Source organism: Alosa pseudoharengus, unplaced genomic scaffold (assembly GCF_046254945.1).
Source record: "Alosa pseudoharengus isolate Yale_2024_CS ecotype anadromous, Long Island Sound unplaced genomic scaffold, YU_APseudo_1.1 YU_APseudo_1.1_scf_14, whole genome shotgun sequence".
NCBI classification, from domain to species: Eukaryota; Metazoa; Chordata; class Actinopteri; order Clupeiformes; family Clupeidae; genus Alosa; species Alosa pseudoharengus.
The window spans coordinates 10,761,273-10,783,100 of record NW_027468609.1 but is presented as its reverse complement, the minus strand read 5'-3'; the positions used below and the strand labels follow the sequence as shown (position 1 = coordinate 10,783,100).

At 45.4% G+C, this 21,828-nt stretch overlaps 1 protein-coding gene across 1 annotated transcript in view; it reads left to right on the top strand.

Moving 5' to 3' along the window:
- Nucleotides 1-20,236, top strand: part of ggt1b (gamma-glutamyltransferase 1b) — a 24,179-nt gene extending 3,943 nt beyond the window's left edge. Inside the window, exons 3-12 of the mRNA XM_076283191.1 lie at nt 421-510; nt 1,580-1,772; nt 2,234-2,394; nt 3,004-3,150; nt 11,971-12,107; nt 12,950-13,137; nt 17,483-17,610; nt 17,743-17,855; nt 19,758-19,871; nt 20,090-20,236. Of these exons, the coding sequence (XP_076139306.1) occupies nt 421-510; nt 1,580-1,772; nt 2,234-2,394; nt 3,004-3,150; nt 11,971-12,107; nt 12,950-13,137; nt 17,483-17,610; nt 17,743-17,855; nt 19,758-19,871; nt 20,090-20,236 (1,418 nt within the window). The remainder of the gene's footprint in view (nt 1-420; nt 511-1,579; nt 1,773-2,233; nt 2,395-3,003; nt 3,151-11,970; nt 12,108-12,949; nt 13,138-17,482; nt 17,611-17,742; nt 17,856-19,757; nt 19,872-20,089) is intronic.
- The last annotated feature ends 1,592 nt before the right edge of the window (nt 20,237-21,828 follow it).

Genomic DNA, 21,828 nt, shown 5'->3' with positions numbered 1-21,828 from the left:
CAGCGCCAAGACAACCACCAGTGGACAAAAAGAGTATTACACGTGTACTGTTAAGACCCGCCATAGAGAATGAATGGGGGAAATTACGGATGTTACTGTATAGTTTGACGATGTCGTACTCCCCTGCGGGCCAGATGCTATATACCACGGACATGTTTTGGGGGGCCACCCAAAATGAGGTGGCGGGCCGTAGTTTGGGGACCACTGCTGTAAAGGGTTATCACCCCCCCCCCCCACACACACACACACACACCTACCTTCACCTTATCACCTACAACCCCTCCCAACTTATCACCTGCATTCCCCCCCCACCCTGTCCCTGAGATTATCACTATAAAGGGTTATCACCTAACCCCCACCCCTCACCCCGCCCCCCCAACACACACACACACCTTTTCAATCCATAACTGTGTCTTGCAGGAAAAGTGGAGACCATCAACGCCCGGGAGTCCGCCCCAGCGAACGCATCTCAGGACATGTTTGGGAACAACACGGACCTGTCGCGCACAGGTACTCATTAAACTGCTCACCTAAGCAGCAGCAATGATTGGCCAAATGAGTGACTGTATAGAGAGAGGCGTTCTTGCATGACATGGGGAGATAAGCACAGCGGAGCTTCAGATACGTCCAGTGTCCCGGAAGGTCAGTGCAGTCTATAAAACCACAAGAACAGTGTGTAAAAGTTAGTGAAGTACTGTAGGTACTGGTAGTGCAGCAAAAACTGTATTGTAGCAGTCAACACTACAACATGACCTGGCATTGTCACAGAAATCACAGGGTTGAGTACTTACATGACCTCTGTGGTGTAAGTCTGCCAGTATGTGTGTGTGACAGTTTATGAGAGTTTGGACACAGACATAGGGTGGACACACACACACACACACGAACACACACACACACACACACACACACACACACACACACACACACACACACACACACACACACACACACACACACACACACACACACACGAGAACTGTGTCAGGGCCACATGAGCCACAGGGCCACAATCATAAACGCTCTTATTTCATTAGAAAAGGACTAAACACTAAGCTCAGTAAAAACAACTCAGATGTTTTTGCAGACAGTATGTATGGGTGTAGTGAGTGAAGACAGTATGGGTGTAGTGAGTGAAGACAGTATGTATGGGTGTAGTGAGTGAAGACAGTATGGGTGTAGTGAGTGAAGACAGTATGTATGGGTGTAGTGAGTGAAGACAGTGTGGTTTTGATTGCCCTCGACAGTAAAGTCCCCTCGATGAGGGAAGTGGGGGGTGAAGTTCTTTCCCTATGAATTGGGACACCACTATATGTAAATTAGCGTAGCGAATGTGCTCACCTACATCACGCGCAGTGTGTTGTGTGTGTTGTTTGTGAGGCACCCCATGAGAGTGTGTTGGTGTGTGCATTGTGTGTGAGGCGTTCTGTGTGACAGTGTGTTGTGTGTTATGTGGGAAGTGTTGTGTGAGAGACTGGTAGTTCATAAGTTCAGAGCTGAAACCCAGCTCAGCATCACGGCTGTCCTGATCTTTGTATGTGTGTATGTGTGTGTGTGTGTGTGTGTGTCCATATGGCAGGTGGGCTGGCCATCGCAGTGCCAGGAGAGATCCGCGGCTACGAGCTGGCACACAGGCGGCACGGCAGGCTACCGTGGAAGGAGCTGTTCCTGCCCAGCATACGGTTGGCACGCGAAGGGTTTCCTCTGGGCAGTGCCTTGGCAAAGGCCATCAACAGCTACAGGAGAACAATCACCAGCGATAAGGCTTTATGGTACGACCGCCATCTCAAAACCGCACCATATTCAAAAAACAATCACCAGCGATAAATTTGGTGCGACAGTAATCTCAATACTGCACTTGATTCTCATCAAAGAGAGAGAGAAAACGTTGTAACATTTTTGCTGCTTTTTCTCTGAGATGAAATCTAACTTTGCCATTGAAACCCCTGAGTTGACTCTTAACCGTGAGTCAGTTTGCTTCACTGCAGGTTGCTTCACTGCAGTTTGCTTCACTGCAGGTTGCTTCACTGCAGGCTGCTTCACTGCAGGTTGCTTCACTGCAGGCTGCTTCACTGCAGGTTGCAGTTGTTGTTGTTGATGTTGTTGATTGTTGTTGTTGTTATTATTGATGTTGTTGTTGATGTTGTTTATGTTGTTGTTGTTGTTGATTGTTGTTGTTGTTGTCATCGTCTCCTGTTGGTTGCTCTAGTGTCTTCTCTCTCTCCTCTCTTAGTGAAGTGTTCTGTGACTCAGAGGGCAACATTCTGAGAGAGAACAGCACCATCTACTACCGCAAGCTGGCCGACACCTACGAGGCCATAGCCAATCAGGGCCCAGATGCGTTCTACAAGGGGCCAATAGCGGAGAACATGGTGCGGGACATCCAGGCTGCAGGTAGGTTCCTACTTTGTGAGCTGTGAGGTAATGGTAATGAGCAAACTTTACTCTTTTTTACTATCTCTATAGCACATATTCTAGCACAATGCCAATTCAAAGTACTTCACACAAAGACATAGACAAAAGCGATCGCTAATAAGTCCATGGGCAATAGGTGACTCTCTTGGCATGGACGAGACACAGTATGGAGGAGATAAGCACTGTAGAGAAAAGACCAGCTCTACTTCACAACTCTTCGTACTGGCAAAATGTAACCTAACCCTGGGTGCCAACGCCAAGCTTTCTCTGGACAGTTGGGACAGTAGCCATGGCGGTTTATGCCAGTATGTAAAAGCAATCACTGGACCGTGATTTGACATGATGGACTAGACCTGAGTCATACAGTAGACCTTCATTGACATGTTTGTGCAGGCATTGTGTGCATGTGTGAGTGTGTGTGTGTGAGTGTGTGTGTGTGTGTGCGTGTGTGTGTGTGTGTGTTCATGTCTGTGTGTGTGTGTGTGTGTTCATGCCTGTGTGTGTGTGTGTATGTTCATATCTGTCTGTGTGGTCATATCTGTGTGTGTGTGTGTGTTCATATCTGTGTGTGTGTGTATTGTGTTCCAGGTGGCATCGTCACTCTGCAGGACCTCCAGGACTACCAGGCCAGGCTGGAGGAGGCCCTGTGTGTGGGCATGGGGGAGTACCGGCTATGTGTCCCCCCCGCACCCGCCAGTGGCCCAGTGCTGGCCCTCATCCTCAACATCCTCAAAGGTGAGTTCCGCCTCACGTAGGGCCTGAGGATACCAACAACACCAACACCCACCAACACCACACCACTACCGCAACACCATACCACACCCCATCACTACCGCACTAACACCCCATCACTACCGCACCACCACCAAACCAACACCCCATCACTACCACACCACCACCCACCAACACCACACCACTACCGCAACACCATACCACACCCCATCACTACCGCACCAACACCCCATCACTACCGCACCACTACCACACCAACACCACACCACTACCGCAACACCATACCACACCCCATCACTACCGCACCAACACCCCATCACTACCGCACCACTACCACACCAACACCACACCACCACCACAACACTACTGCACCCTTTTGCCACCATGTGTTAATGTCTATTCACTTAAATTTTTGTCAGTGCTGCTTAATAGAATCTATTGTTTATAGAATGCTTTTCAGTTGACGATTTCTATTTTTGTCAGTACTGATAGAATTCATTGTTTATAGAATGCTTTTCAGTTGACGATTTCTATTTTTGTCAGTACTGATAGAATCCATTGTTTATAGAATGCTTTTCAGTTGACGATTTCTATTTTTGTCAGTACTGATAGAATCCATTGTTTATAGAATGCTTTTCAGTTGACGATTTTTTTATTTTTGTCAGTACTGATAGAATCCATTGTTTATAGAATACTTTTTCAGTTGACGATTTCTATTTTTGTCAGTGCTGCTTAATAGAATCCATTGTTTATAGAATGCTTTTCAGTTTTAAAGTTTGGTGAGCGAGGTGCAGTTGGTAGATTGTGTTCAGTCCACATTACCCTGTGTTCAAAATATCCACTCATTCACCTTCATGGTATACCGAATAACTATCTGGTGTTTGTTCTCCATGTAGTGTCCTATGTAGGTTCCAAACACAAATTTCATTTAGTATAAGTATAAGTATAGTATAAGTATACTCTTTTGATCCCGTGAGGGAAATTTGGTCTCTGCATTTCCCAATCCGTGAATTAGTGAAACACACTCAGCACACAGTGAACACACAGTGAGGTGAAGCACACACTAATCCCGGCGCAGTGAGCTGCCTGCAACAACAGCGGCGCTCGGGGAGCAGTGAGGGGTTAGGTGCCTTGCTGAAGGGCACTTTAGCCGTGCCTACTGGTCGGGGTTCGAACCGGCAACTAGGGCTGGGATGGTATGGATGTTTTCTTACCGCGGTCGGTAAGAAAGAAATTACCGCGGTTTCGCGGTATACCCACCCCCCCCGCCCAAATAAATAAATAAATAAAAAATAAAATAATAAAAAATGGATTATGAATTTTGTGCTGCCATCAGCCATCACAGCCAATTAAACTTTAGACTTCAAAGACCAGTGGACCAAATCCTTCAGACATGAAAGAAATAGGTTATCAACAAGGCTATCACGATTTTAGAACTGTTACATTCATGACGCTTATGCTAATGTTACAACTGTAGGCTATCGCACGTTTTAATGGCTGCATCAGGTTGTAACAAAGCTAGCCTTGACCTACGTCGCTGTTAAGTTAAATTCTTAACAAACTAGAACATATTTTTTAATTCTTTCATGAACTAAACATGTATGACTCCTTTCTGGCCAAATTTCACAGCTTTCACGTTTAGCAGCATTATGTAAATCGAGTTTGAACGGAGAGAATAGAAAAGTGTTATGATTGTGCCACTTCTCCTCTACTCTCACATAGTAAACAAATGGAATGTTGGAACATTGCGCTCCCCAACACAAACGCGAAAGGTCGGGTTTGCTTCATCTTTTGATGATACTGTAAGTTTTGAAGTTTTGTTTTGAAAACGTAGGGTTAGCCTACTTAATGTAACGTTTACGGATTGGGATAACTTCAGAGACCAAATTTCCCTCACGGGATCAAAAGAGTATATACTTACTTGTGGGTTTCTGAGTATCAATGTCATAAGATGGTTCATCATCACATTACACATCATGATATTACATAGGCCTATACGTGCACACATGTGCAGGCCAATTATAGGGGGATTCGACTTCATGTAGGCTAGTCACTGCAGACGTCTAAGAGTTGACTACGTGATTATCTCTGAGACTCTGCTACGTTTTAAACTCGGAATTGTGCATAGGCTATGTCATGGTTGAAAACGTCGAAGTCTAATCCCACAAATTTTTCACCGATTTTTTTTTTTTGCGGTGATGACGGTGACGAGCTCAGACGGTGACGAGCGGTAGGGGTCACGTGACCGCGGTATTGCGGTAATGCGGTTACCTTCCCAGCCCTACCCTCCGGTTACAAGTCCGAAGCGCTAACCAGTAGGTCACGGATGCCCCAAAAATGCCATTATCAAGGTGATAAGCTATGTAGCCTTAATACTTCGTATGGGAAGCGAACCTGTGAACACGCAAGAATGTAATTGCTTTGGTATGCCGTCTCTCTGCACGTTACACCACCACCGAACGTTTAAATAAACGTTTAAATTAACGTTTAAATTTAAAAGTGTAGTCAGAGATGTAAAAGAACGTAAAGGTCCTGCCATGTATTGGTTCTACCTGTGCGCTTAACACATGTGATGTAAGTAACACATGTAAGTGAATGGTTGGAACAAAAATGTGGCAGGACTTTTACTTTATGAAGCCGGACTTCTAAACCTCTGGGTGTAGTCTGCATTTCTAATTTAGTACACTTTTGGTCAATTTCAGTGGAGCCAACCAACAAGCACTAAAAACACAGAGTCAGAAGTTAACTTATATGGAGGCTGAACTCCACAGTTAGGGTGACCAGACGTCCTGAGCAATTCGGGACAGTCCCGAAATCTAAGCGTTTACCCCGAATCCCGAATCCAGCCCTAATTGTCCCAAAAATTATACTGAGTAGTTATTTTCTGATAAACATTAAAACTGTCCGTAGAGAGGTTGAGTCGTCTGGATGCAGCCCCGGCTATTTTGCCTTACACACACACACACACACACACACACACACACACTCCCACACAGCACTGCCCCCTGTACACACACACACACACACACACACACACACACACACACACTGCCGCACTCCCTTCTTCCCACATATTTTCCTCTCTGATGATGATCTGTTCCTGTCCTCCTCTACTGCCCCCCCTAACTCCCCTTACTCCTGAACCCCAACTCCTTTCTTCCCACCTCTCTCTTTCTCTCCCCCCTCTCTCTCTCTCTCCCCCTTTCTCTCTCTCTCTCTCCCCCTTTCTCTCTCTCTCTCTCCCTCCCTTTCTCTCTCTCTCCCCCTTTCTCTCTCTCTCTCTCCCCCTTTCTCTCTCTCTCTCTCTCCCTCCTACACATACCCCCCCCCCCCCCGCTGCGTTGGCTCTAATTGGGCTCAGAGACGTCTCTGGGTAGTCACACTCTACTCTGGGAAGCCCTCTGTCTAACATGGCAGACAACACCCTCTGTCTGTGCCAAGGGATTCACCACAGTTCACTGGCTCCTCTCTCTGTGCCAGACACACACACACACACACACACACACACACACACACACACACACGCACACACACACACACACACCTACAAACACACACACATACTGGCACACACATGCACACACCCACGCACACAAACACACACACACACATGCTGGCACACACATACACACACCCACGCACACAAACACACACACACACACACACACACACATAAACACTCTCAGGGCCTGTCTACACGATGCTTTGTTTTTTTACTGTAAACCGGTGAATTTATTTTATCGGTTAGGCCTTGCGTGTACACAAGGCCGGCATTTTAGGAGGCTGTAACCGATAGTTTTTTTGTAACCGGGTTCCGAAGTGGGATTTTTTTAAACCGGCGGTTAACTTTTGCCGTGAAGACGGCAGAGCCGGCAATTTTATGATGACATAGAATTACCCCTCAACTCAGCCACCACACTCAAGCTGACACGCTGCTTGTCAGAACAAACCAAACCATTTGTTTATCATATTAAAATGTTTTTTTCTTTCCCCTGTCTTGATGATTTATGTGCACAATGTATGTACATTGCATTGCAATGTACAATGTAAAGTTAGAAGCACACCGTTAGCTTAACTTAAACATTAGCTTACTACAACCTATGACTAACGCATGTTGATGTTTTCTCCAGTGGTGCTCAGGCCTAATGCAAAACATAAGCATTTCAATTTCCACATAGCAGTCACATTCCTTGAAAATGAGCTTTATTAGTTTAACTGTTGAATTGAAAACCGAATTGTCTGTAGTCTCCTTATTTCATGCGACTGCTTAACAAACTATTAAGGGACCGTTCGTTATTTATAAACGGGATCAAAATCGAGGGATTTTAAGTGCTTCGATCAAAAGTTGCATGACCCTCCCTGCCTGCTATATAATTTTCAACGACCCTCCAGCAGCATTTTCAAAAATGACATGACCCTCCCCGGCCAATTGTCGATGTCTTCCACCGACGCTCTTACGCGCTATGAAAACACATCATCACATGCTACCGCCTTAAAACCAACCTCTGCTTTCTGATCTTACACATCACACTTCACCAAGATGGTGGCCATTTCAGTAGATTTACTCACTAACATTGTTGTGGAAACACAATGGAAACTAAATGCACACTTCCTGCAACTGCATTAGCCTACTTGAAAAGTTACTCCTCTAGTAATTATTCACATGAAATAAAACAATAAAGCATTGAGACCATTCAACAAAGCACACTGGGTAATAACTAATTCAACACATGAACTTGTTGCTATGGACTCGTCTCTAGGCTTCCTCAGTCATTGTAAAGCTGCCGAAGCTGAACATTATCCAAAACTCAATTTCTCAGGCGAGCGTCAATTTGGGAGCTTGCTACACTCCTTCCTTCTCAAATGACCTGAAATCCTGCATTCTGGCCTGTCTCTGTGTTGTCCTGTTGTTACCCCTTGTCCTTCCAGAGAAACAGATGTATTCAAATCATCGTTTTGCTTGCTTGAATGCGAACTCAGAGTTATGTTAACCTAGGCCTATTTAAGTTAACCACGTGGTTGTCGTGAGAGCACGAATTATTAGCGCTTGCAGTGTTCGGCCGTAGGCTATGCCTACGTGCGCACCTGCCAGGCTACTCAGCAAGACAAAGAATTCCCCCTGTATATTCACTCCAAGTTGGCCTACCATAACTTACCAACTACACTGTAGACCATAAACTGGCTATTTATATGACCAAATGTATTTGTTCAACTTTATGAAGCAGAATTACGCACTGCTACTTGGAACGTAACACATTTTTGTTGGCAGTAGGGATGCACCGAATCCAGGATTCGGTTTCGGATTCGGCCGAATATTGGATTTTTTGACGGGGTTCGGTTTCTGCCGAACCTTAGAATTTTTCCCCACCGAACCGAACCCTACGCTTACACTATGCGCGCTACACTGGTCGACGTCATGACGCCGCCTTTGATTATAGGAAGGTGTTTACGTAGGTGGCCCGTTCGAATGCAGTAGCTCAGGCTGTGTGAGTGAGAAAGTGAAAATGGAACTCGAGCAGAAAAAGTGTTGTTTGGCAGTACTTTCAGTCCAAAGAAGGTGATTCTAGTCGAGCTACATGTTCAATTTGCAGTTAAAATAAAATTAAATTAAATATACACTGCTGTGGATGTTATTTACTTCATAAATGTGTTTACTGTGTTAATGGACTGAGGATGGAGTAGGATTCGGTATTCGGTTTCGGATTCGGCAGAATCTTAACCAGTGGATTCGGTATTCGGCCGAACCCCAAAAATCTGGATTCGGTGCATCCCTAGTTGGCAGGAGAGAGAATGACAGCGAATAACAAATTGCACTGTTGCTGGTTACCAATAAATACTATATATTTTTTCGCAAACAACAAAAACAGAAAGGATGGAGACAGCAAAGCTAGAGATGGGCAGGAACAAGGTCAATTGGTAGAAATGCTTGTCAAAACGTTAGGAGCTGGATGTGTGGATGAATGAAGCACAAGTATGCTTTAGGCTATGTTAAGCATGCACACTGTTTAAAGTTAGGCTACAAGGTAAACTACAAGTAAACCAAAGTTAAATTTAGCTTTTTTAGGGCTGGATAAAGTTGACCAATTGGATATAGGCTGTTAGGCGTGAATAAAGTAGGCTACTTTGTTGCTCCAACCCTTCCAACGTTAATGGGGACGAATGTTGACATTTTCCGTATTTTGCGTGAGAAACCCGGGAAATCACCCTTATTTTCATTGTTCAATGTTGACAGAGCTATGGAACGAAAGAGAACGTTATATGGCGACAGAAATCAACAATCAAACAAGCCACTTTAATTTTTTGCTGTTTTCATTATACAAAAGATGGGTGACCCTCCCTTCTAGACAAAAAAAAGTTAGGTGACCCTCCCCTCAACAAAGAATAAAAAGACATGACCCTCCCCTATTTTCCTCCGGTGACCCCGTTTATAAATAACGAACGGTCCCTAAACAATGTTTTGTCTTCTACGCAAATGAAATGTGAAGCCTCTGCACGTTTTTTTTCACCGGTATTGTTAAAGGTGTGAAAGCGGTAAGAGACAATACATGTGTAGACGTAGCCTGAGTCTCTCTCTCTCTCTCCCTCTCTCTCTCACACACACACACACACTCACTCACACTGATGTATCTCACACATTCAGCTCTCCCCTTGGGCGTGCTTGTGAGGTGTGTGTGTGTGTGTGTGTGTGCCTATACTTCCTCATCTCTCAGTAGCGTTGCTTATGTAGCTGGTTAACCCACTCTGCAGCAAACTCTGTAGCCCCACCCCATAATTAACCACACACACGCTCACACACACACACACACACACACACACACACACAAACACACACACACACCTCCCCACCACGTCCCAAAGCCTTTTACACATTCTGTGTTTGTTTTTTTTGTTAAATTACTCATTTCTCGTTTTCTCTCTCTATCCGACACCATTCTGCCCGTGAGTGAGTGAGTGACAGAATGAGTGAGTGGGAGAGTGAGTGAGAGAATGAGTGAGAGAATGAGAGAATAAGTGAGTGGGAGAGTGAGTGAGAGAGTGAGTGAGTGTGAGAGAGAGTGAGTGAGTGAGTGTGTAAGAGTGAATGAGTGAGTGAGAGAGTGAGTGAATGAGTGTGTGAGTGAGTGTGTGAGTGAGTGAGTGAGTGAGTGAATGAGAGAGTGAGTGAAAGAGTGAGTGGGAGAGTGAGTGAGTGACTGAGAAAGTGAGTGAGTGAGTGAGTGAATGAGAGAGTGAGTGTGTAAGAGTGAATGAGTGAGTGAGAGAGTGAGTGAATGAGTGTGTGAGTGAGTGTGTGAGTGAGTGAGTGAGTGAGTGAATGAGAGAGTGAGTGACTGAGAGAGTGAGTGTGTAAGAGTGAATGAGTGAGTGAGAGAGTGACTTAGTGGGAGAGTGAATGAGTGAGTGAATGAGTGAGTGAGTGAGTTAGTGAGTAAGTCAGAAACTCCCAATGAGAACGACTAATGAGAGCCATCAAAGCCAAACTTGCAGCTCTTTCAGCGCCCCTCTCCATCCGTGCGAATCCCATTACCGCGCCACACTGTAGCGCTTTTGGTGTCCTGGTAATGAAAAACATGTCACTGCTGTCGGAGAAAGTCCTCCTCCCTGCTGTTTGGCTGCCCAGCCGGCTAGCTGCGGTCCCCAGTGGTCATCTAATTAGCCTGGCGTTTGTTATTTGAAAGGGTCCGCATAAGACTGATTTACTCCAACGCCATCAGAGCTATGACACCTGTTATGAACATTAAGAAGCCTTTATGAATGTTTATGTCTGGTACAGTAAGCGGCTTTTTTTTATGCCAAGTTGACATTTCTTGGGCTGCCTTCTTTGTGACAACTTTACAGCATTCATAGACATTCATAAAGACTCCCTTACAAGGAGACTTTGTGCACATCCCAGGTGCTGAACAAAAAAGTTAAGTTTTTTATGTAAAAAAAGTTTGCACACTCCTTGGTACTCCTCTGAGGAAGACGCAAGGTCGAAATGTCATCTGCCAATTAATGAGAAAATAAACTCAAAAAAGAGTACCAAGGATTGTGCGAACCTTTTTCATAAAAAAATCATAAAGACACTCTCATGTTCATGTGAATGGTGACATTCATTAAGACTCTCTCATGTTCATGTGAATGGTGACATTCATTAAGACTCTCTCATGTTCATGTGAATGGTGACATTCATAAAGACTCTCTCATGTTCATGTGAATGGTGACATTCATTAAGACTCTCTCATGTTCATGTGAATGGTTGTTACTGACCTTGAAGAAAGGTCATAACGTAAATGTAGAGACACACCAGAGGTAAGGCTCAAAAACAGGGGTTTATTGGATAATCAAAAATGTCCAAAAGCGCGAGTCAAAAGTGTTGTGGTTCTCAAACAGAATGCTCCTCTGCGCTCGTCCCTGAACTGCAGAGGCACGGGTCTTATGGAAGAAAGCCAGGGTTAGGGCAGAGAACAAGACAAACACAGCACTAGTATAAAGAGGAAAAAACGCTCCCAATCTAATCCTGGACAAAACACTTACGATGAGAGAGAGGGGAAAAAAGTCCGCAACACCAGTATATGCTCCCAAGTTATAGTTTATTTACAGTGACGTTTCGGGCCAACTCAAGCCCTTCATCAGCCAACTCAAGCCCTTCATCAGACGTCTGTTTTCCCCTCTCTCTCAAACACAGCACTAGTACCACAGAGCCAGCAGGGTGTGCCAAAAATGACCCCAAAAGTAAATTAAGAAATGTAGGGTTCATAACAATGGTTATGACGATGTCATGTCAGTCTGACAGACACTGAATCTGCAGACATCTCTGTAATCTGTTTGTCTGTCCCTCAGGTTACAAGCTCGGGCCAGACAGTGTTTCCACGCTGGAGAAGAAGGTGCTTACCTATCACCGCATTGTTGAGGCCTTCCGCTTCGCCTACGCCAAGAGAAGTGTGCTCGGAGACCCTCACTTTGTCAACATTACCTCTGTGAGTATGACTTCTGAAAGGGACTGATTAAGTGATTGAACAATTGATTGATTGATTGACTGATTGATTGATTGATTGATTGATTTATTCATTCATTCATTCATTCAATCAATCAATCATTCAATCAGTCATAGATTTTGACATAAAAAACGATATTTACTTGTGATAGTCTGTTCACGGCCTTGTCTGAGAGCTGTGTTGTGGTATGACCATTAACATGTGTTACGCAAACCAAGTGTTTCTACTGGCAGTGTGAATGCAAGCCTTGGAACTAGGAACTGTGTAGTTTTTAAGGTAGCCTCTTCCAGTAGAACTGTGTTCTTAGAACTGACACTGATTGCCAGGTGTGTTCTATTGCCAGGTGTGTGTATGTGTGCTGACCCTGGGAAAGCTCCTAGTGAAATTCCGTCCACAGTCTTTGACTTTCTAGGCCCTTTCTCCCTCAATGACTGATTATAAATCTGCGGTTAAAAAGCTGCAATGATGTCGAAATACTAATATTAATGTTGGAGTCTTGCCCAAGCTTTTATTTAAAGCGTGCAAGGGTCAAACACTGAGCTCGCTAACCTCAAGTGTCCAGGATTGAGAAAAGATTTGTTTGGAAGAGGACACACACACACACACACTTTCTCTCTCTCTCTCACACACATGCAAACACACACACACACACACACACACACACACACACACGCAAACATCAGAGAATGCCTTTGATAACTAACACTGGATCACCATTCTGTCTGTTACTCTTGGATTTCATTCCTGGTTGTTTCTCTTGGATGTTCTCCATTGGGGAAAACACACCTCCATCAGTTCTTTTCCTCCCCCATCTTTCCTTTCAGTTTGTCAAGAACATCACCTCAGATGATGTGGCCGAACTATTCCGCAGTCGGATCACCGACAACACCACACACCCAATGGAGTACTACGAGCCCGAGTACTTCGTCCCCGACAACCATGGCACCGCCCACCTGTCCGTCATGGCGGAGGATGGCAGTGCGGTGGCCGCCACCAGCACCATCAACACCTAGTAAGACATGAACTTGAGGATCAATGCAGTACTGTAAAATAAGTAATTACCAACAATGTCTAAACACTTCTTTTATAACTACTGTTTTAAATTGTAATAAAGCCTGTCACACTTAATACACTATCAATTCCCATTTACATGGAACCAACATGAATTATTCAAAAAGGCTAACACAATTAAGTTTAACTATTTACTTCGAAAAATAGACTTCACATATAGACACATGCCTTCAGTAGGCGAAAAGCCCTTTCATCTCAACCCTTCTGTTTCAAAAGCAAATAAAAACCCTAAAACCTATAGACGGCAAAAGCTGAATAAACTACATGGGTACCCAACCAGTAAGTAGGAGTTCGAGGTGCAGGCCTGTAGCGTGGCTTGGGTTCGTGGAAGCCAGAAACAAGATGGCTGGCTAGAAGGCATTTGCGTAAATGACAAGGAAGCTAGGGAGACTAATGTCGTCTCTGATTCTGATACGGCGACAGATATGGCTGGCTCAGTCACCACTGTCTGCGCTTTGTAGGAAAGCCCTTCGTTCCCTCACGGTGGTTCCAGGACAATTCTTTGGGCATGCCGCACAGCAAACACTCGAACGCAGCCTACAAGTAACGTGAACCAGGCAGCAGTTTGCTAGCCTGCACCGTGCATCCATTTGTGGACAGAGGTCCACTACGGCGGGTGATACTCTTCAGCCAACAAGGCAGCCCTTTACGCAGGTATCAACAAGGCCAGAGCGGTTTCGCCAGCCAACTGACAACCGACCCTCTCGCAGGGAACAGCACACACCTGAATATTGCCCCTTTCGGAGTCGGAGGGGGCGAGGAGGTAGGCAGTGACGTCTACAGTCCGGCAGTCGGATGATTCACCAGAGAACAGCTCGATTACTAGGAAGCAAATACAGCAGAGTCCTGGGTGGTGTCAACCCTGTCAAAAGGGTACACCATCCAGTTCAAGCGTCAACCGCCGAGGTTTAAGGGGTCAAAATGACTATGATGAAGGACCAGAGCAAGGCTAAGAGGTTTGGGCCCTCCTGTTAAAGGGGGCCATTGACCAATTAGGGCCACCATCACAAAACAGTGGGTTCTATTCCACATATTTTTTAATTTCGAAGAAGGGGGATGGACTTCGCCCCATACTAGATCTAAGGCCATTGAACAGCCACCTAAAGGTATTCAAGTTCCATATGCTTCACACAGCAGAGGTATTCCAAAGTGTCAAGCAAGACGTCTGGTTTACAACCATAGACTTGAAAGATGCATATTTTCATATTCCAATTGCACTTCACCACAGGCAATTCCTATTGCACTTCACCACAGGCAATTTCCCGCTTCACTTTTGATGGGAGGTCTTACCAGTTCCGGGTCCTGCCATTCATGATCTCTCCGGTCCCGCCGACCTTCCTGAGATTTGCGGTGGCAGCCTCGGCTCCACTTCAAGGCAGAGGTATGCGCATCCTTCCTACCTAGACGATTGACTTATCTGTTCCCAGACAAGGGCAGAGGCACTAAGGGACTCAGCCCTGCTAGTCGCTCATGTTACCAGGCTAGGGCTCACTGTGAAATATGAATGTACAGGCTAGGGTTGCATCCAAAGCACTACAGGCACAAGCTGGTAACAGTTACCACCATTTACCTAAAAGGGTTACAGCCAGGGTACAGAAGAAGCACTCATTCCTGACTGCCGGGGTTCATTTAGGGACCAATTCTTCTGTGGTAGTGACCGATGCATTCCTGGCCGGATGGGGGGCTGTGTGGCAGTGCAGAACTGCCCAAGGCGCTTTGGACCCTCGACAGGGGGAGCAACACATAAATGTGTTGGAGCTACAGGCAGTTGCTCTTGCTCTTAAGCATTTACTGCCAGTCCTAGCAGGGAGACATGTCCTTATAAGGACGGACAACATGTCAGTGGATTACCATATAAACCACCAGGGGAGCACAAGTCTCTAGCATCCCTAAGGCTGATTCAGCAGACCTACCCTCCGCTATTGAGCCTCAGGGTAATGCACATCCCAGGCACACGGAATGTCACGGCGGACTTCTTGTCCAGACAACACCCCAATCCAGGGGAATGGAGGCTGAACCTAGAAGTGGTGCAGGCCATTTGGCACCAATATGGCAGAGCGAAGGTGGATCTTTTCGCTTCTCAGGCCACGACACATTGCCCCCTCTGGTTTTCACACAGGGAGTCAACAAGCCCCTTGAGCCAGGACACACTGGCGCATGGGTGGCCCCAGTAGCTCCCATATGCATTCCCCCAACTCCCGCTCATATTACCCACTCTAGAGAGGATTCTCCGGGAGGGCCACCGAGTGCTGCTTGTAGCCCCCAGGTGGCCAGGGAGAGTCTGGTTCCCGGTGCTATACAGCCTGCTGGACGTACAGCTTTGGCGTCTCCCTGTCCGCACAGACCTCCTCTCTCAGCTGGGTGGCCAAATCTGGCATCCGAACCCAGCGCGGTTGCAACTTTGGGTGTGGCCTCTGAAGGGCATGTGACCCTGCAGTGGTACAGACTATCCACAGCTCATGGGCACCCTCCACTAATGTGCTTTACGCTAATAGGTGGAAGCTTTTTATAAAATCGTGCCAAGAACATAGTCAGAAGGCAGCATGTTGCCCGATACAAGTTATCCTCAGTTTCCTACAGTCACGGTTTGATGACGGCCTGGCAGCATCCACTATCAAGGTGTATGTAGCTGCAATATCAGCTAGGCATAAGAGGGTAGAGGGGGTTACAGTGGGACCCGATAGTCTGGTGACCCGCTTTCTTAAGGGTGCTCAGCGACTGAGGCCCCCTCAAAGAAGGATAATACCTTCCTGGGACTTGCCTTTTGTACTGTGTCAGCACCCATTCGAACCTCTTGAAGACTGCTTTTTTTCCTAGCCATGTCATCGGCTAAGAGAATGGGGGAGCTACACACTCTGTCAGTCAGCCAGGAGTGCCTACAGTGGAGTCCCGACCGCACGGAGGTAACCTTGTGGCCAAACCCGGCATTTTTGCCCAAAATCTTCTGTGCAAAGTATGCTAACCAACCGCTCAGTCTGTGAGCCTTGGAGCCCCCAACCCAGGGGGAGAGACTGGAGCAAGGTGATATTCTTCTATGCCCAGTCCGAATATTGGAAACATATATTGAAATGACCGCTGGATTCTGGCAGTCAGATTCAATATTTATCTGCCACACAGGACAAGCGCGAGGCCAAGCTTTGTCCAAGCAACGGTTATCCAAGTGGATCATGGAGGCCATCAGTTATGCCTACTCTGATAACGGCCTACCTATTCCACCTCGTGTTCATGGTCACTCAACTCAGAGTGTAGCTGCGTCATAGGCTGTACTAAACGGAGTCCCACTTTCAGACATATGTACAACGGCATCCTGGGCATCAACTTGCACATTTGCAAGGTTTTATAGGGTCAATGTGACCACGAACCTCGTAGCCACAGCCGCCCTCTCAAGCCCTTAAAAGGGTATGTAGATCTTCCTTGTGACCCTGTTGGTATTTGTCATCCAGGTGCTGAAAGCACCGCCTCTGGGGATCAGTAGAAATGAAATAGAACGATGGTTACGTATGTAACCGCCGTTCTATGGATTTCGGATGACTGCCAGAGCTTGGCAGTCATTCCGAAGGTGGACAAGAAGATTGCCAAGAGGTCACTTCCGGGGTGAGCCCACCTTAAGACAGTCGCTTTAATTCACGTTTATTTCTCAATTATCTTCTGCCTGCTCCGCTATGGCTAGTGCTGTACCTACGGCTGGGCCCTCTCACAGTTTTTAAATGGTCAGTAGTGGGAACTACTGTTGCCTTCATGATTTCCTTTTAAAACTTTCTTATAAGGAGATATCAATTATCAACAATCACAAGCCAGCTGGAACCTGCGGCTCTCTCTCCCTCTCGTGAGTGCAGACGCGTTCCCAATTAAATGGATTGCATAATGTTCACGTTAGATCTGCTGCAAAGGAGATAACTAAGAGTTAACTTAGTTTAACATGATGTTATCTCTATTTAACATGATGTTTTGACATTGACATTGTAAACGTTATCTAAGGAGAGTGAAAAGCAGTTTGCAGTAAAGCTAACCAACGTCGTCTCTATCGCAGGAAAAAAATAGCGAGCAGCCTGATAACTAAATGAAATGCTCGGCGGGCCGGATGAAAGTGCTTGGCGGGCCGGAGTTTGCCCACCCCTGGGCTAAGGGAATGGTCATAATCCGAGAAAATGTTCATTTCTCCCATAGGAATACATAGACACTGGACGTCCCACTAGACTCCTAAATGGGCATGGCAGTGTGATGTGATATGTGTCGTGTTTGATTGTGTATCACAAGCTCGCTCTGTGCGTTATCTTCTTTGCCAGTTTTGGATCTAAAGTCATGTCCAACTCAACTGGGATCCTCTTAAACAACGAAATGGATGATTTCAGCTCCCCCTACATCACAAACGCTTTTGGCGTCCCACCCTCCCCAAATAATTTCATCCTACCAGGTAAAGCAACAACATACTGTATCTTCTCCATTTTGACACAAGGACAACAAGTCCTTGTGACTGTATTGCACCCAAAGATCAGCCATACAGACAGAAACAGACTCAGTGGTTTATGTTTTACATTTTCTTTAGGCAAGAGACCGTTGTCATCAATGGTTCCCACAATCCTCCTGGACAAGAACAATAAAGTAAAAATGGTTGTTGGAGGCTCTGGTGGGACGAAGATCACCACGGCGACCGCCTCAGTGAGTTTCAGCAGGCGCTTGCAGCTCTGTCTCATTACTGCCCTTCCAGTGTCCAGTGCATTGCATCACTGCATCTCCCCATCCACACTGCATTACATCACTGAATTACATCACTGCATCTACCCATCCACACTGCATTACATCACTGCATTGCATCACTGCATCTACCCATCCACACTGCATTACATCACTGCATTACATCACTGCCATTACATCACTGCATTACATCACTGCATTTTCCCATCCACACTGCATTTCATCACTGCATTACATCACTGCATTATATCACTGCATTACATCACTCCATGTCATTACTGCATTTTATCGCTGCATTACATCACTGCATTATATCACTGCATTACATCACTCCATGTCATTACTGCATTTCATCACTGTATCTCCCCGTCCACACTGCATTACATCACTGCATTTTACTACTGCATGTTCCCATCCACACTGTGTTACATCACAGCATTACATCACTGCATTACATCACTGCATTTCATCACTGCATTTAATCACTGCATTACATCACTGTATCACCCCGTCCACACTGCATTACATCACTGCATTTCATCACTGCATTTAATCACTGCATTACATCACTCCATGTCATTACTGCATTTCATCGCTGCATTACATCACTGCATTATATCACTGCATTACATCACTCCATGTCATTACTGCATTTCATCACTGTATCTCCCCGTCCACACTGCATTACATCACTGCATTTTACTACTGCATGTTCCCATCCACACTGTGTTACATCACAGCATTACATCACTGCATTACATCACTGCATTTCATCACTGCATTTAATCACTGCATTACATCACTGTATCACCCCGTCCACACTGCATTACATCACTGCATTACATCACTGTATCTCCCTGTCCACACTGCATTTGATCACTGCATTACATTACTGCATTACATCACAGTATCTCATTATCTCCTCACTGCGCCTGATTACTTCATCACTGCTTTTAAAGTGTCAAAGTATCTCATGTCTCATGTATTCTCATGTCAGTTCTCTTCAACCACACGGTATTTCATCACTGCATCTCCTACTGAACTCCATCACATCCCTGTATCTCATCAGTGCATCTCATGCATACACATACATCTCCACATCTGCACCCCATTACTGCATACCGTCTCTGTGTCTAGGGCCTTTGAGAACAGGTGGCTGCACCACAGCTTTGCTGAGACAGTGACAGATCACAAACAAAGCTATTTTTGTCTTTATTTGTTTCGTTCTAAAATATAATTTCAATGTCGGAATGTAAGGCAGACAAGTGGCTTGTAAAAAATGGATTCATAACTTACATCGCTGAATGTAGAGCTAAGGGAATGGGCATAGTCCGAGAAAATGTTAATTTCTCCCATAGGAATACATAGACACTGGACGTCCCGCTAGACTCCTAAATGGGCATGGCAGTTTCGAACCCCACATCACAGCATGCCAGAATTTACCCTCTTATGAATCGCCTCGCTTTTTCAACTGTCGAACCGTCGATCGTCGATTGAGTCGATCATTTGTGTTTCATCAAAGTCCTTTCAGGCAAAGTCCCTCCACTCGGCGGCCATATAGCAACGCTTTTTGGGCACTCATCGGGCATCCTATTCAGCAGAAATGCGCGTGCGCAGCTCCAGCGGCGAGTTCACAACGCATGATTGGGAAGATGTCTTCACAACACACCATATGATTGGCTCAATGTATTCACATGTCGACGTTTTGCCGAGGAAGGGGTGGGATATGTGTAGACAACGGCCATATTGGCGTTACAAACTAGCCCCATGCATTTCTATGGAGGATTTTTTGAGTGCTGTGTCTCCTCATTAGAAAGTCTCTGGTTTCATTCATTCATCTTCCGTCTGTGTCTCTGTGGTCTCCAGGTTATCCTCCATGCTCTTTTCTTCAACTATGACCTGAAGACAGCAATAGCGGAGCCTCGCATTCACAACCAGCTCGCCCCCAACACCACATACGGAGAGATGGACTTTGACCCGGTGAGTGGACAATACATAGGCTCCATAGAGCTCCTCAGTTTGGGGATCCAATTTGCTGAACAAGATGTGAGAAATCTGAAGCAGCAATGAGGGTGGTACGTTTCTGCAGCATTCTAAAGAGCCATTTAACATTTCTGATGAATTGCTCAAGCTCTCATTGTGTGTGTGTGTGTGTGTGTGTGTGTGTGTGTGTGTGTGTGTGTGTGTTTTCCACGTAGAACATTCTGGAAGGCTTGGAGCAGAAAAACCATGAGACGGCCTTGCTGACGTCCGTGGCAGCGGTGGTGCAGGCGGTGATGAGACAGGGCGATGGGATAGTCGCCGAATCAGACCCCAGAAAAGGAGGATACGCTGCAGGATACTGATATAAACACACATGCTTACACACACACACACACACACACACACACACACAGGCATAGTTACTGTAGATACACAAATACATACAGACAAAAACATACACAGATATAGAGTTAGGCCAAACCCACACAAACACAGACGCAGATGCACTCGCACACGTGCGCACACACACACACACACATTCATCATATTTTTTATATATTTATGAGGGAAAGTGTCTGGAACATTTGTGATGGATCCTAAAACGTGTGCATTTTTTGAAACTCAGGGAAGACAGTAGATGCTTCTGGAAGGAAGCACCTCATTGCAGCTTTTCTAACACTGTATCTTGGATGTACTGTATGTAATTAAATAAGAGTGCCATGCTGCAATGCACTCCTACGAGTGCCATATTCCTCTTTGTGTTTGATGTATGCATGGTCACACAGATTTGTGTGTGCACAAATTGATTGTAAATATTGTATTGTAATTATTTCCAATTAATTGTACTGTCCTATTTCTCTACACACTGTGGGTTTGGCCATTTCATTATCGACTTCATCCTTTGATCCCATATATGTGAATGCTTTGATGAGGCTTCAAAGACAAGTGGTGTTTAGAGAATCTCATGGCCTTTAAACGTTTATTTTGTTTTTAAATTGTTATACTGAGCACAAATCCTTTTACTGCACCTTTAAGATGTCCATGGTACTGTATTTATTCTTTGAATGGCAAGTGGACACTTTACTGTGTTAAATAAAACATGTCTGTTTTTGATGTAGTGCTTTAAAATTGTGGCTATGATATTGTCATTGCTTTGTGTCCTTCTTTGGTGCCTGTCGGACCATGGGCCTATTGCACAAAACTAGGATAAGGGATTAAGCTGGGATATCTTGGTTATCCTGGCTCAATTTATCCGTGATCCAGTTGCACAAAAGCGGGATAGGGGGCAGCAGGATATGTTATGGTATAAATCACCATGGCGATTTATTCTGTGGAGCTAGCCTGCTCCAGACCAGGCTAAGTTCCAGGATCTATTTAATCTCCTCCCTTATCTCAGTCAGCAGTCACCACAAACGGAAACCAATAGTTATTCCACTGCCCACTACACATTGTTATCACATATAACTAGACCCACTGTCATTATTTAAACGTTTGTGATCATTAATTAACTTTTATATATCGCCATTCCCGACCTGTCATGCGACAATGTGACGTCACGGGAGTGCCTAATCATTTTGCGCGTGGTGGTCGCGGCACTAGTTGACAAGATAATCCTTTAATTGTCTCCCAAGGGAGAAATTTGCATTGTTACAGCGTCCAAGACAATGGAATATTCTCCTAAACAGAGGTGTTGCTGTTTGTTGCTGTTGTGAAAAGGCTATTCATGGGTTTCATCAGGTCCCTTTCCACAGGTGTATTAATCAAGCACCATGCCGTCTGCATTGATAATTAAGGTGCTTGATTTTATACACCTGTGAAAAAGGACCTGATGAAACCCATGAATCGCTACCTACTTCACAACGTAGAACAGTGATCCTCACAATTTTTTTCACAAGAGCCACATTAGCAGTGCAAAATCAAAAGGAGAGCCACTTTTATGACAACATACTAAGTC